Raw genomic sequence first — 16,359 nt, 5'->3', positions numbered from 1 at the left:
ACACAGCGATCTCGCTGGTGAGATCGCTGTGGCGTCAGAAAATCAGCGATCTCGCTAGCGAGAATGCTGTGTATGACAGGGCCTTTACATCCAATTAAATATGCAAATTTCCTCTTTAGAGAGGAAAAGAGCTAACAACTGTAGTGCCAACTGCTGACTTTTAGGTTTGGTATTTCCAGAAGGTGGCACTAGAGGTTTAGTCCATTTCCTCTTTGAAGAGGCAATTTGCATGTTGGAATAATGAGAACTTGCTTATAAATTTTTAACCCTTCTAACTTCCTAGCAAAAACAAATTATTTCAAATTATGCTGATTTACAGTAGACATGTGGAAAATGTTATTTAACTATTTTGTGTGCTATAACTATCTTGTTTATGTGCATAGAAATTAAAAGTATGAATATTGCAACATTTTCAAAGTTTTCACCAAAATTCCAATATTTTTTTACAAATAAACACAAAAAGTATTGACCTATGTTTACCACAAACAAAGTACAATGTGTCACAAATAAACAATTTTCAGAACCACATGGATATGTTGCAGCATTTGAGTTATTACTATAAAAAGTGGCACTGGTCAGAACTGTAATATTTGGCCTGGTCAGGAAGGTGAAAATAGACTCGGGGTTAGCACAGCAGACATAAGTCTCATTATTGACACACTCAATCAGAAGAATTGATAGAGGGGTTTGTTTGTAATGTTGCACAGCTAACCTCTGCTCTGCTGCTACCCACTGAGGCAGGTGGTTAGACCAGGAGATCAGGGCTGCCTGACACATCAGTGTGTGGGATGTACAATCATCTCTAACCTATTGTGGGGGTGTTCTTCTTTCTATTGAGTGTTGCTGCCTGATTGGTCAGCATCATACAGGGGGACGAAGTACACGCCCCCCAGTGAAAACTTATAACACCCATCCCTGCTCTGCAAGTCACTATTACATCCTTTGTCCAATTCAACATAACATTTGGTGAAAGGTAATCTTTAGTTCCCAATACAATTTATTTTAACAAACCTGCTATACGTGATCACACACTTCAAAGTGTTTGTACCTATAATACCTTATGATGCATAGGATAGGGAATAACTTGCAAACTGCTGAGATCCCCATCAATTCCAAGAACAGAGCTCTAAAGAGCAAGCCCAATGTGGAAGGAGTTTTTAATGGGAGTGCTGAGGACGAACCATTCCGCCATCTTCGGAAGTCCCCTTGAGGATGAATGGAGCGGAGTTGCGCATGCCTGACTGTCACTCTTTTCATATGGGGCTCTCTAGTGCCCCAGTTCTCAGGATCAACAGAGGTCCCAGTCAGACCCTCAGTGTTTGGGAAGTTATCCCTCCATTGAAGACAGGGCTCTGCAGGTCCACATTCCCAGGATCACAGTCAGACCCCCACTTGCGATTTTGGGGAAAACTCTTTAGCTGAATGATCGTTTCTCCTGACATGACCACAAGCCCAGATGCTCAGCTTGGCGTGTATGTTTGTATGAATGGTGAGAGAGAAATCTAGCATGCCTGATCCTGCTTTACCTAGTGATCTACTGTCTTATTTTGTCATTAGCTAATTACAAAGAAATCAGTGAGTTCAGAAAAATTGTCTGTATACCTATACCCATATACTTCACCTCGGACTTGATTATGTAAGTGGCCCCCTGATTAATATAGGTCAATTTCTTTTTTTTCTGTAAACTATTACCTAAAAATTATTGTTCCCAAGCGTTAATGACGATGCAGTTATCCGTGCCACTTGGCACGTGCACATTGTTATATGGTTTGGCAAAGACAGACCTGCCAACTATGTATCCACATGCAATATATTTCTACTTTGCAAGCACTCCAAAATTTTTCTTAGTAATTTAACTTTGTTCCCTGTGTTTTGAGGACGATTCTAGAACTCGGGAGTGGAGTTGGTTTGACCGGACTGGTCATATGCAAGAGCTGTTCTCCTAAGAAATACACATTCAGTGACTGCCACCACAAAGTCCTTCAGCAGCTGAAAGAAAACATTCGGCTTAATGGCTTTATCCTAAGCGAAGCAGACTCAGTTTCCAGCAAAAACCAAAAGACTGTTCTATCAGTAACTGAGCTTGACTGGGAAACTGTTACCGAGCAGCAACTTCTACACCTGGATGCCGACCTGGTTATTGCCTCAGGTACTGACCACCTTATAACCCGAGGGAGTTCAAAAAATGAATTAGAAAACCGACAAGAAGAGAACGCCTCAAAAAATAAAGTATAAATAACAAATCTTTAATGAATATTCATGACAATATAAAAAGTGTACGCTTTGATTCCAACCACTTATCTTTCACTTGGGAATCCACCTAACGACACACTGAGATATTAGCAAATGTGAGAACAGGTTGTACTTTGTAGTATTCAGGAAGAAAAAAGACTTTTTCCCCCACAAGGAGCCGAACGGGAACAATGCAGTGACATGACAAGATAGATAACTTTTTTTTTTTTGCATTTTTGGGAATATTGTTCTCTGCATTCATTTTAATGCCACTTTTTCATTTTATTATATTAGTAAAATGTGGGGTCTTGTTGTTGTTGAGGCCTAATGAGAAGCCCGTGGGGAAAAATACCATGCAACATTACAAAAAATTATATAAATCATCATGTCATTAATGCCTGTTTTCAAGTACAGACAGCATTCCACATACCATCTCCCGGTCTCCTGAACTAAACTAGACTAGATAGCCTCATAGCCATATATGCGGCTGTTGAGCGGACATGTGGCTAGATTACAAGTCACAGGCAATACACTGACATGTGAATGCATCCTAACCCCCTAAAACAGCATTAAGACCCCAATTCATTAAGGCTGTGTGTGTTGCACAACCATTTTGTGACTTTTGAAAGAGTTACTCAATAATTCTGGCCAAGCTATTTGGTGAATCGGGGGCTTCACCTGCATCCATGAATAGGGCGAGATGTTATTCAAGGGTAGTCGGCAGAGAGAAGCTGCCGGGGACCTATCTGTGTCCATAGTCTCCTGTGCAGCTCAGTCCCCAGCAGTTTTTAAAGTATGGTTTTCTCTAAAATGTCACAGCGTTTCAGAGTCAGGCATACATGTCAGATATCATACAGCCCGTGCCTGATGCATGCTGCCCAGTTCACTATGAACAGGTAAATCCATTGAAGTAAAAGTGCTAGTTATGTGATATATGAACTGACCTGGTCCTTTACAGACTGTGCCCGATGAACGATAGTCCTGGAGAGGAACTCCATTTATTTACTCTGAATTTCCGGACAAGTAACCCTTTTAATAATTACATAGGCATTTTCTGCATGAGTTTTAACATGTGCATGACTGAAGCTGAAGTCCATGTTACCACTATGTTTTACTGTTTCTAGATGTTGTATATGATCCAGAACTCGTGACTTCGTTTTCAAGAGTATTGAAGAAGCTCTTCCATTGTACAAAAGCTGGAGATAAGTTAGACGTTTATGTAGCATCCACCATTCGTAATCCTGACACCTACAGATTGTTCCAGACGACGTTAAGTAAGCGATTTCTGTGTCTTATTGAAAAGATTGTTCACAAAGTAACTGCAGCCATTCTGTATTGGAGATGAGCAATTCATTTCGCACTAGCCTGGTCCTTTGTGGCTGCCGGTCTTCTCCGTTAAGCACCAGAGGGGCCCAGGAGTGAAGATCGAATGTCATGGAGGACTGGCGTAGACACCTGACCAGGGAAGTGCGGATCAATTGCTCATTACTGCTCTGTATGGATACAGTACTGTTATAACCATTTCTAATTAACATGCAACACTATGGTGAAAAAGAGTCATGGACATATTGAGATTAGCTGTGGCAGGCTATGGCTCATCACTGGATCCGTTACAAATTAAAAAAAACAGGTGGCTGATTAACAAATCAGTTTTCCATAGGCTTCAATGTTAAAAACCGGATCCAACAAATCAATTTTTTAAAAACGGACTAAAGTTGTGTCTGCTCAACTCTTTTGCCAAAGGACCATTCTAATGGATGATTGCTGCATAAGTACAGCAACTGTGAACACGACTATTATAAAGCTGTGATTTGGCATACAGCACTGACAGCTCACCGCTTGCAATCGACTTACAATGGTGTCCTTGAAGTCAAATCAATGTGTGGCTTGTGAACAACAAAAGCCAGTAATGTTGAATATCTTGCAATAACCGCAGTAAGTCGTGGGTTTCTATTTGCCCTCATTGGCAATCACTGGCTGCAGGTAGAAGCGCTGCACATATCGCCATGTAGTGCTAGCTCTAGCGAGAGTCTGTCTCTGAAATGCTATTTTTCCTGTACATTTGGAGCAATTTGAGAACTACCGTATATACTCGAGTATAAGTCTACCTGAGTGTAAGCCGAGGCACCTAATTTTGCCATGGAAAACTGTATAAGCTTATTGACTCGAGTATAAGCTGGGTATGCATTGTCCCCTCATCCCTGTCCTGGTATGCGTGGCTCCCTCCTCCCATCCTTGTATGCATACTTATTACAAAAAAAAGAATCCTACTCACCCTCCAGCGTGCCTTCGCAGCATCTCATTGGTCCCAGCGCCCTCGCAACACCTCGTTGGTGCCGGCTTCCGGCAGCCCTTCCTGTGCTGAGTGGTACCGTGGCGAGGGCGTCTTCTGGAAGCCGGCAGCTGTCACTGTTCGCGCTACAAGAGAAAATATTTCTCTTTAGCAGCGGGCACAGTTGCAGCCGCAGCCTCCCTCCCCCAGCAGCTTTCTGGGACAATTGACTTGTGTATAAGCTGGGGGGAGGGCCTTTTCAGCACAAAAAAAGTGCTGAAAAACTCTGCTTATAAACGAGTATATACAGTACATGATAAATCTATTCTTTGCTCAGTGCCGAAGTGAAGCATTTCTCTGCACTGTTCTTCATTGCGTGTTATGCCACTTAGGTGCTTAATCTTAGTGTTATAGGGCATGACAATCCTCTGTGCAATTTAAAATAAAGTCTTTATTTTTTTTCTCCCCCTTTAGATGATACTGGGCTAAGCTGGCAAGTGCTCCCGCATCACAGGAAGAATATATTTGCATATGATAAAACCTGCGAAGTGCAAATTCTGAAACTGACTTTAAAAATGTAAATATTTTTCCAAGAGGTTGAAAATGAGGCATATTAAGTTCTCCAACCAGGTCTCGTTGGGCTCAACTGTACGGATCCTGGCATCTCTGGGACAGTTTTCCCGTAATTATCTGTACAGTGTTATACAAATACATACAAGCTGCTGCTGGTTGACTGCACTAAATAAAAGCCTGTGACTATGGAGGAGACACGCGCTGAATGGCAAGGACATGCTACAACGCACAGATTACCACCATGGTTGGTCTTAGAACAGTAAGCGACAAGATTAGGGTTACACGTGAAATTGCCACCAAGCATGTTTCCATGATCGACAACCTTAATGTTACTGTGATGCAAGTCTCTGAATGTATTAAAGTTTTATGTTCTCGAAAATCTGTGAAACCAATTCATGAATGTTACAGCAAAGACAATGTATGTAGCATGGCTAGTCACCAAAACTATCTTTAATCTTGCCAACCAGTCGGACATTAACTCCAGACAAAGACATGACTAAGAAATCCCACCCAAATGCAGCTACACGTAGAAGTGTCCTCTTAAGGGCATCAGCCATAAGTTCAGATGTTTGCCCTTTGGTCCTTGTTATTGTAACAGGTTTAGAAGTATAGAATGGATCCGAAAACTGGAGTGAAAACAGTTTCTCAACTCCATACAGACTTCTCTTTCCCAGTAGGAGATGCTGGTATATATGGCCTTAGAGAAAGGATTCCCTCTTATGTTTTTCCGTTGTCTCTAAGTACTGGTAGGACGGTCTGATCCCAGCTTTCATCCCATCTCATTTGTTTCGAATCACGAAGATTTTGGCGAAACTCTTGCAGCTTGCTTACTTTGCTTGTAAAGGCCATAAATAACATCTGTGAAAAAAAAAAAATGATAGAATTTGAAAAGACATCTCTACATTATTTCATTTTCATACCTGCATGTTCATAGATCAATCCTGAGTCACAGAGCAACTCCATTACTGCAGTCATGTGTGTTTATCCCTGACGCACTGCAGCATTTCAGAGAAAACATACAGTGGGGAAGATGGAGAGGTGTATAATTTTTATCGTAAGTACACTTCAACTGTGAGAGACAGAATCTAAAAATAAAAGCCAGAAAATCACATTGTATGATTTTTAAATAATTGCATTTCATTGTATTAAATAAGTATTTGATCACCTACCAACCAGCAAAAATTCTGGCTCTCACAGACCTGTTTAGTTTTTCTTTAAGAAGCCCTCCTACTTTGCACTTATTACCTGTATTAATTGCACCTGTTTGAAATAGTTACCTGTATAAAAGATACCTGTCATCACACGTTCAATCACGCTCCAACCTCTCCAACATGGCCAAGACCAAAGTGCTGTCTAAGGACACAAGGGACAACACTGTAGACCTGCACAAGGCTGAGATGGACAACAGGCAAGCAGCTTGGTGAGAAGGCAACAACTGTTGGTGCAATTATTATAAAATAGAAGATGACTGTCAAGCTTCTCAGTTTGAGACTGCATGCGAGATCTCACCACATGGGGTAAGGATGATTCTGAGAAAGGTCAGGAATCATCCCAGAACTACACAGGAGGCCTTGGTCAATGACCTGAAGAGAGCTGGAACCACTGTCTCAAACATTACCACCAGTAACACTACGCAGTCATTGATTAAAATCCTGCAGGACACAAAAGGTTCCCCTGCTCACGCCAGCACATGTCCAGGCCAATTTGAAGTTCACCAATGACTATATAGATGATCCAGAGGAGGCAGTTGAGAACAAAATAGAACATTTTGGTATTAACTCCATTTGCCGTGTTTGAAGAAGGATGAGTACAACCCCAAGAATACCGTCCCAATTGAGAAGCATGGTGGGGGAAATATCAGGGTATGTGCAAACGTTGTGGAATCTTCTGCAGATTTCGCTAAATCCGCAGGTCAAAAGACCTGAGTTTTATCTACAGATTAGCCTGCGGTTTTCCCCTGCAGTTTGACAGCTGTACAATGGAGCCAGGTGTCAAACCGCTGCGGATTCCGCACAAAGAAATGACATGCTGCGAATTTAAAATCGCAGCAAATCCGTGCGGAACAATCCGCATCATGTGCACTGCGGTTTTCAATTTCCATTGACTTAAATGGTACTGTACACTGCAGCAGAAACTGCTGCAGATCCACAGGGCCAAATCCGCTGCGGATCAGCAGCAGAATCCACAATGTGTGCACACACACCCTTATACTTTGGAGGTGCTTTCTGCAAAGGGGACAGGACTACACTGTATTGAAGGGAGGATGGATGGGATCATGTATCCCAAGATTTTTGCCAACTACCTCCTACCCTCAGTAGGAGCATTGAAGATTGGTCGTGGCTAGGTCTTCCAGTATGGCAGGGACTCGAAACCTACATCCAGGGCAACTAAGGAGTGGCTCCGTAAGAAGCATCTCAAGGTCATGGAGTGGCCTAGCCAGGCTCCTGCCCTGAACCCTATAGAAAATCTGAAACCCAATGTTGCCCAGCGACAGCCCCGAAACCTGAAAAAGCTAGAGAAGAGCTATATAGAGGAGTTGGCCAATATCCCTACTGCAGTGTGTGCAAACTTGGTCAAGAACTACAGGATACATCTGACCTCAGTATTTGGTACAGAAACCTTTGTTTGAATTACAAAGTTCTGTTTTTCTATTGTATCAAATACTTATTTCATGCAATAAAATGTAAATTCTGTAAAAATCATAAAAAAATTCCAGCAAATCACATTGTAAGATTCTGTCTTTCACAGTTGAAGTGTACCCAAGATAAAAGCTACAGCTCTCTCCGTTCTTTGTAGGTGGGAAAACTTCGGCAGTGCATCAAATACTTATTTTCCCCACTGTACTTTGAAAAGTCTGACTGACAAGTCTTTCTAGATGCATCATCCCAAAGAAGCCAGTTTCCACTTTCCTGGAAAGAGCTTTCTCTATGTGCACACACACTGACAGACCTGTCAATTTTGGGGATCCCAATGAGAAGAGGCCACCGGAGCCCTGCCTCTTGGAGTAGTCATATCCCATCTTTTCAAAGAATTTTCTCTATAACTGCCACGTTTCCAAATAAATATACGTGGCTGCAGTAACACTGTTGGTTTCTGATTCACGCTTCCCTTGTTTTTGGACAGCCTGAATTTAGCAGACAAGTTCCCTTTAATTGACCAGCTTTTGTTACTTGTTGGACTTGTCTACTAATACAAACTACATCCATGAAAAGTGTCAGATTGACATGCATACAATATAAGACACTCAAACAGTTAAATACAGTTGCTTGCAGAAGTATTCAACTCTTGGCATTTTTCGTGTTTTGCTACCTCACAACCTGGAATTTCACTTTTGAGGATTTGCATCAGTTCATGTAAAGAACATGTCTATAACTGTGAACATTTTTGTCCAACAAATAGGACAAATAACTGTTTATCACTATTCATCCCGCTAAAGTCACTACTTGTAGAGCCTCCTTTTGCAGCAATTACAGCTGCAAGTTGCTTTGGATCTCCACATCTTGCCACTGAGATTTTTGCCCATTCTTCAAAGCAAAACTGCTTCAGCTCCTTCAAGTCAGTTTACTCTGATGAACAGCATGGGTCACCGTGGAGAATGGCAGGCCCAGGCTAAGCCACAGAAAACCAGAGAGGTTGGTAACTAAGCGGATTGCAGACCCCTGATCCTATCCACACAACTAGCAGTAGCCGTGGAGCGTACCTACGATGATCCTAGACACCTCTACAGCCGGAGAGCTAACTAAGCCTAAAGCAAGAAAGGGGAAATCTAAACTGTCCCAGAGCAGACCCCAAAGGAATAGCTAGCCCCCAAACATACATTGTCGGTGAGACAAGATGAAAACACAAACGCAGGTAGGAGAATAGACTGAGCAAACGATGGGGCCCACACTGACTAGACAGGACAGGAAAGGAAAGGAAAGACACTGTCTGCAAACACGCAAAACCTGCAAAAAGTCCCAACACGTCTGATGCACAAAAACATTGAAGTCGCACGACTTCACCCCCACTATATCAGCACTCTGGTATATTCTGAAAGCAAAGCAAAAAGAGACCAATACAACAGGGAACAAAACAAACTGGCACAAGCAGTAACATATGGGCGGTGATTCAGCACAGCCCCAGCCGGAGCTGGCTGACCCGCACAAAGCAGAGAGACAAAACCAGATCAAATGCAAACAGAAAAGCAAATGAACCACTTAGCTGAACCAGGCAGGCACAGAGCAGGCGACATCAGACCTCTGAAGGCACAGGAAGAAAACCACCAGCAGGGATAGAGGGAGATGGCTGTCTTAAATCCCAATCTGAAACCCCAGATCGCCAATAGTCATTCTCATTATCAGTTGGCAAGCCTGTCAATCAGATCAGCTCCACTACCTCCAGTAACCACCAGAGGAAGCCCAGAAAAAGAACTCGCAACCCCTCTGTCAATCTGACCAGCTCCACTACCTTCAGTAATAACCAGAGGGATGCCAGAAAGAGAATTCGCAACACAGCAATCTTCAAGTCTGACCACAGACTCTCATTTGGATTAAGGTCTGGGCTTTGACTAGGCCACTCCAAAATATTTACATGTTTCCCCTTAAACCACTCGAGTGTTGCTTTATCAGTATGCTTTGGGTCATTGTCTTGTTGGAAGGTGAACCTGTGTCCAAGTCTCAAATCACTAACAGACAAACAGGTTTTGCTCAAGATTATCCGTTTTTTCGAACCATCCATCTTCCCCTCAACTCTGACCATTTTGTCTGTCTCTGCTGCCAAAAAGCATTTCCACAACATGATGCTGCCACCATGTTTCACGGTGGGGATGGGGTTCTTGGGGTGATGAGCTGTGTTGTTTGGCACCAGTCATAGCATTTACCTTGGTGTCCAAAAAGTTTAATTTTGGTCTCATCCAACCCGGAGCACCTTCCTCCATACACTACCGTTCAAAATTTTGGGGTCACCCAGACAATTGTGTTTTCCATGAAAACTCATACTTTTATCAAATGAGTTGCCAAATGAATTTAAAGTCTAGTCCAGACATTGACAAGGTTCGAAAAAAAGATTTTTATTTGAAATAATTTTATCCTTCAAACTTTGCTTTAGTCTAAGAATGCTCCCTTTGCAGCAAATACAGCATTGCAGACCTTTGGCATTCAAGCAGTTATTTTGCTGAGGTAGTCTGGAGAAATTTCACCCCATGCTTCCAGAAGCCCCTTCCACAAGATGCTTTGGCTTGATGGGCACCGCACTTTTTGCGTACCAAACGGTCAGTCTGCTCCCACAACAGCTCAATGGGGTTAAGATCTGGTGACTGCGCTGGCCACTCCATTACAGATAGAATATCAGCTGCCTGCTTCTTCCCTAAATAGTTCTTGCATAATTTGGAGGTGTGCTTTGGGTCATTGACCTGTTGTAGGATGAAATTGGCTCCAATCAAGCGCAGTCCACAGGGTATGGCATGGCGTTGCAAAATGGAGTTATAGCCTTCCTTATTCAAAATCCCTTTTACCTTGTACAAATCTCCCACTTTAACAGCACCAAAGCAGCCCCAGACCATCACATTACCTCCACCATGCTTGACAGATGGCGTCAGGCACTCTTCCAGCATCTTTTCAGTTCTGCGTCTCACAAATGTTCTTCTGTGTGATCCAAACACCTCAAACTTGGATTCATCTGTCCATAACACTTTTTACCATTCTGTCCTTTTGCCCATATTAATCTTTTCCTTTTATTAGCCAGTCTCAGATATGGCTATTTCTTTGCCACTCTGCCCTGAAGGCCAGCATCCCAGAGTTGCCTTTTCACTGTAGACGTTGACACTGGCATTTGGGTGTACTATTTAATGAAGCTGCCAGTTGAGGACCTGTGAGGTGTCAATTTCTCAAACTGCAGACTCTAATGTACTTGTCTTTGTTGCCCAGTTGTGCAGCGGAGCCTCCCACTTCTCTTTCTACTCTGGATAGAGCCTGTTTGTGCTTTCCTCTGAAGGGAGTAGTACACACCATTGTAAGAAATCTTCCGTTTCTTGGCAATTTCTCGCATGGAATAGCCTTCATTTCTAAGAACAAGTATAGACTGTCGAATTTTACATGAAAGTTTTTTTTGTTCTGGCCATTGTTGAGAGTTTAATGGAACCAACAAATGTAATGCTCCAGAGTCTCAACTAGCTCAAAGGAAGGTCAGGTTTATAGCTTCTCTAATCAGCCAAACTGTTTTCAGATGTGCTAACATACTTGCACAAGGGTTTAAGTGTATTCTAACCATCCATTGGCCTTCTTACACAGCAAACACAAATACTGGAGTGATTGTTGTTGGAAATGGGCCTCTATACACCTATGAAGATACTGCATTACAAACCAGACATTTGCAGCCAGAATCGTCATTTACCACATTAACAATGTATAGAGTATTTCTGAATCATTTAATGTTAGCTTCACTGGAAAAAAATGCTTTCTTTCAAAAATAATGAAATTTCTAAGTGACCCTAAACTTTTGAATGGTAGTGTACAATTGGGGAGTCTTTTGGCAAACTCAAAAAGAGCCTTACAATGTAAGTAAAGGCTTTTTTATGCCCACTCTTCCATAAAGATCTACTCTATGGAGTGTATGGCTTATTGTGGTCATATGGATAGATACCTCCAGTCTTTTAGGAACTCTGCAGCTCCTTTCATATTTACCTGTGCTGCCTCTCTGATTAATGCCCTCCTCGCCCTGGCTGATAGTTTTGGTGGATGACTCTCTCTTGGCAGTTTTTTGTGGTAGCATGTTCTTTCCAATTGATTCGATGGTGCTTTTGGGGGGGGGTTCATCAGAGATTGGGATATTTTTTTTTTTTTTTTAATAACCCAACCCTGACTTGAACTTCTCAACAACTTTGTCCCTGACTTGTTTGGAGATGTCCTTGGTATTCATGGTGTTAGAGTAGTGGTGCTTCTTGCTTAATGGTGTTGTAGCCTCTGTGGCCTTTCAGAAAAGGTGTGTATATACTGACGGACCATGTGACAATTACCATATATACTCGAGTATAAGGTGACCCGAGTATAAGCCAAGGCAACTAATTTTGCCAAACGGTATACTTATTGACTTGAATATAAGCCGGGTATGCATTGTCCTCTCATCCCTATCCTGGTATGCATGGCTCACCACTTCCTGTCCTTATATGCATGGCTCCTTATCCCCTATCTTTGTGTGCATGGCTCCCATTAAAAAAAAAAAAAAAAAAAAAAAAAAAAAAATAATAATTCTACATACCTTCCTGCGCGCCCTCGCTGCATCTCCTTCGTTCCGACACCAGCAGCACTTCCTGCAGTGCAATCATGTGGTTCCGCTCATTAAGGTAATGAATGTTCATTCCACGCCTATGGGAGTGGAGGTGTGAATATTCATTACCTTAATGAGCGGAGCCACATGATCGCTCTGCAGGAAGTGCTGCTGGCCCTGAAACAAAGGAGATGCAACAAGGGCGCGCAGGAAGGTAAGTAGCATGCTGGATGCCGGCGGCTGCAGCTATCACTGTGCGCGCTATAAGAGAAATGAATATTCATTTCTCTTTAGCAGCAGCACAGGCTTTAGCCACAGCCGCCAGCTCCTGCCTCTGTGACCCACTGCTCCCCCTCCGGCTTTCTGGGACAACTGACTTGTGCATAAGCCGAGGGGGGAGTTTTCAGCACAAAAAACCATGCTGGAAAAACTCAGCTTATATACGAGTATATACGGTATATTGCACACAGATGGTTGTCACTAAGCATGTAACTTATGATGGTAATTGCTCACACCAGAAAGTTTTAGGTGCTTCATAGCTAAAGTGGTGAATACATATACACAAGGTAATTTCTGGTTATTTGATCCATTAAATTTAATTTGTCTATATTTTATGCCTATATCTGTGGTCTTTCCTGATGAAGAAGTCATTTGTTCTTTGAAATGGGTACAATAAACCATTTTGTTTTATTTCCTGGGATTTACGTCTCATTAACTGTCGGCAAGAGCAGAAACCATCCACAGACCTTTCCTTCCATCCTTTTATGTTTTATGGTCAATTGCTGATTTGCTGCAGCTAAAATTCCATTGGAAATGCTTTTTAAACATGTCTAGGTGAGTGTAATCTAATTTTACCGCCTGTCATATCTCTTAGATAAGACCCTGTTTTTGTGCTGATTTCTCCTACAGCTCTGTGATTATGGGCAACATTCTTAGAATAGTGGTTGCTGTTATTTTGTGGTGTACACTGCACTATAAATGTGACATGACTTTCATACAGTAGACGGGTTACGTGAGAAGATTAGGAGGTTGCAGTCGGTTTCTTTTTTAAATTAATACTACGCTTTTTTTTTTCTTACCTCTTCTTAGGTGGCCAAAATGCTTGCAAAATCCTTCTCGTTGGACATACTTTGCAGTCTGCTCACCATCCTGGTAGCTCTTCTAACTTGCTCAAGCTTTTTAATGTGTTTTTTAAAATGTGGTGCCCATTACTGCACACAGTATTCCATATGACGTCTCACCCAGGATTGGATGGGGATACACGGGTATTACATACCTGGTAATGTGTTTTTCCAGGGGACATGACGGCACCACGAGAGAGGGGATCCGCCCTACGAGGACAGGAAACCTTCAAGATAAAAGGGGGCGGCTCCTCTCTCCGCATCAGTTGTTTTACAGAGCACAAGAGGAACTCCGCCAGTTAGTGCACACATAAATAATACCTATTTTACACTGCTAAATTTCCCACACCAAGGGAGTGTATAATACTAACAAAAAACACTCAACTAATGACGTGATCAAATAGGGCGGGAATATAAGGGTGCCGTCATGTCCCCTGGAAAAACACATTACCAGGTATGTAATACCCGTGTTTTCCCATGGTACATGACGGCACCACGAGAGAGTTACAGAGATTTGTATTCTCTTTTAGGGGGGGATCACTGCCTGCAACACTCTTCTCCCAAATGTGAGATCAGAGGTAGCAGATAGGTCTAATCTGTAATGTCTGAAAAAGGTAGATGGAGAGGACCAAGTGGCCGCCTTACATATTTGGTCGATGGAGGCGTCCGCTCTCTCCGCCCAGGATGTTGCCATGGCTCTCGTGGAGTGGGCTTTTAGCCTTTTTTTTTTTTTCTTCCCTCTGGACCAGCTGGTCTCGCACCTGTGTGCGGACCCGTGCGCGCCCGTGCCCCCCCCGGGACCGCGCACTCTTCCTGTCACTCCCAGGCCCCGCGGTGCTGTGCGCCCCCTCCACTTCCGGGTCGAACGCAACCGCTTCCGGTTCGGCGGCCATCATGCGCGCTCCGAGTGCGCGCTGCCCCTGGTGCGGCCAGACGACCTGCTGTGCGGGCCGGGTGAGCGCTTGGGCCCCCTATTTCGGGGCCCCCAGACACCCCTTACCCCCGATGGACCTGGACCACGGATCAGCCATACCTGCCGCACTCCGCTGATGTCATCCATCCTGGACTCCCATGCTGCAGAGCACCTTCTGACTGCAGGTATGCTGCGGGGTCCGGTGTCTGGCCTTCGACAGGGAGGGTCACTGTCCGTGGCCTCCGAGGAGCTCTTCTGCCCGGGCACCGATGTGTCTCCTGGGCTGCATGGCCACTATATGTCGACAGGGAGGGAGCACGGAAAGTGGCCTCCGTGGACTTCTATGGGGCAAGTTTTGGTCATCTTGGAGGGTACACTAACTATGGTCTCCGAGGCATCATTACTTCACCCGGGCAACTGCCTCACGGGCTGTGGCCATGCACTCGCTCAGGGGGGACATAGGAATATATGGCCCCCGAGGCGACTACCGGTACCTGGTGACGGGTGTAGCAGACCAGTGCCTGCCACTAATCACCCGACCCAGGCCCAGGCATCCTCTTCGGAATCTTCAAAGAGGCTTTCATCTTGAGGGTTCCCCGTCGAGGACAGGAAACCAACTGATGCGGAGAGAGGAGCCGCCCCCTTTTATCTTGAAGGTTTCCTGTCCTCGTAGGGCGGATCCCGTCTCTTGTGGTGCCGTCATGTACCATGGGAAAAATTACTTCATGTGATCTATACTCCATGCGTCTCTTAATACATTCTAGAACTGCTTTTTTTGCTGCGCATCACACTGTTGACTCATGTGCAGTCTGTGATCTATTAGCATACCCAAGTCTTTCACACGTGCTGTTGCTTAGTTCTATTCCTCCCATTCTATAGATGTAATTTTAATTTTTCTTGCCCAGATGTAGAATCTTGCATTTCTCTTTGATAAATACCATTCTATTAGTCACTGCCCATTGTTAAAGCTTATCTAGATCCTTTCTCTGTCTCCTCTCATGTTAGCTATCCTTCCTAGCTTTACACCGTCTGAAATTTTGATTAGTTTACCTTCAGTTCCCTTATCTAGCAGTGGATGGTCTCCTAGGCAATGGTTACAATTTCTTTACTATACAGTTTATAATCCCTGCTTTGACGATGACTGGATCCCAACAGCGCCTCCAATACTGCAGAGGAAAACCTGACTCAGATTGCAGCATATGAGAGCACAGCTAGAAGTACACCGCACCCTACCAAGATTCTGGGGAGCAGTGCACAAGAATGTGGTTGATACAACCCCTTTAAATGTAGCATGGGACTTTCTTTTACTTGAAACATATACAACAGCTACATTCCCTTTAACCCTCAGTCAGATATAATATGACGAGACAGAATGAATACCTTTAGCTGCGCAGCAAGTTCTTTGGAATCTTCAAATGTCAAACCGTTTTCATTGTGTTTTACAAGTTCGTGCAAGCTGTAAAGAAAGTAATCATGCTTATTATTTCAGCGTTTTTGCAGCAATATATTGTGCGCTGCTGAGTAACAACCCACCAAGCCCCTCGTAAATAGCAACATTTTGGTTGTCAGTGAAACTACAGTGCGGACTGAAGAAAAGTGATGCTGCAGGTAGACTCCGCATTGTGTGGGGACGCAGCACAGCTCAGTGGTGAGTGTTAGATTCTACAAAACCTGCATTTCCCAATCTACAGCACCAAGCAGAAATCTGCATACAAACAAGTGCACAAAGTGCAGAAGTACTGCGGAAATGTGCAGTGGGTGGTCTCTGCAGCTAAAAGGGGAACATGTGTATTTGTTAATTTCCTACAAATTCCCTGGTAGAGTGACATTGTTCACCTAGGTTCAGTTTGATCATCAGAAGACTGCCATTCCCAACTTCAGGTGCCTCATTAAGAGGTTCTTTCAGACGGGGGGGGGGGGGGGGGGCAGTATCCCCTCTGCATGCAATGGACGTCCCTTACCTCATCTTCTGGAAGTGTACAACTGATGTCACTTCATCTTGGTGA

At 43.6% G+C, this 16,359-nt stretch overlaps 2 protein-coding genes across 10 annotated transcripts in view; one reads left to right on the top strand and one right to left on the bottom strand.

Moving 5' to 3' along the window:
• Positions 1 to 5,456, top strand: part of EEF2KMT (eukaryotic elongation factor 2 lysine methyltransferase) — a 31,529-nt gene extending 26,073 nt beyond the window's left edge. For all 6 annotated transcript variants that reach the window (XM_073542789.1, XM_073542791.1, XM_073542787.1 and 3 more), the window contains 3 exons: positions 1,878 to 2,149; positions 3,357 to 3,506; positions 4,979 to 5,456. In XM_073542789.1, coding sequence (XP_073398890.1) covers positions 1,878 to 2,149; positions 3,357 to 3,506; positions 4,979 to 5,085 — 529 coding nt within the window. In that variant the 3' untranslated portion in view covers positions 5,086 to 5,456. The remainder of the gene's footprint in view (positions 1 to 1,877; positions 2,150 to 3,356; positions 3,507 to 4,978) is intronic.
• A 53-nt stretch (positions 5,457 to 5,509) lies between these two features.
• ALG1 (ALG1 chitobiosyldiphosphodolichol beta-mannosyltransferase) overlaps positions 5,510 to 16,359 on the bottom strand; it is a 60,703-nt gene continuing 49,853 nt past the window's right edge. For all 4 annotated transcript variants that reach the window (XM_073542784.1, XM_073542783.1, XM_073542782.1 and 1 more), the window contains 2 exons: positions 15,734 to 15,809; positions 5,510 to 5,935 (listed from right to left, as the gene is read on the bottom strand). In XM_073542784.1, coding sequence (XP_073398885.1) covers positions 5,795 to 5,935; positions 15,734 to 15,809 — 217 coding nt within the window. In that variant the 3' untranslated portion in view covers positions 5,510 to 5,794. The remainder of the gene's footprint in view (positions 5,936 to 15,733; positions 15,810 to 16,359) is intronic.

Source organism: Dendrobates tinctorius, unplaced genomic scaffold (assembly GCF_039654945.1).
Source record: "Dendrobates tinctorius isolate UK_male_01 unplaced genomic scaffold, ASM3965494v1 ptg000129l, whole genome shotgun sequence".
Lineage (NCBI taxonomy): Eukaryota > Metazoa > Chordata > Amphibia > Anura > Dendrobatidae > Dendrobates > Dendrobates tinctorius.
The sequence above is the reverse complement of the archived record's forward strand: the minus strand, read 5'-3'. Positions and strand labels throughout refer to the sequence as shown.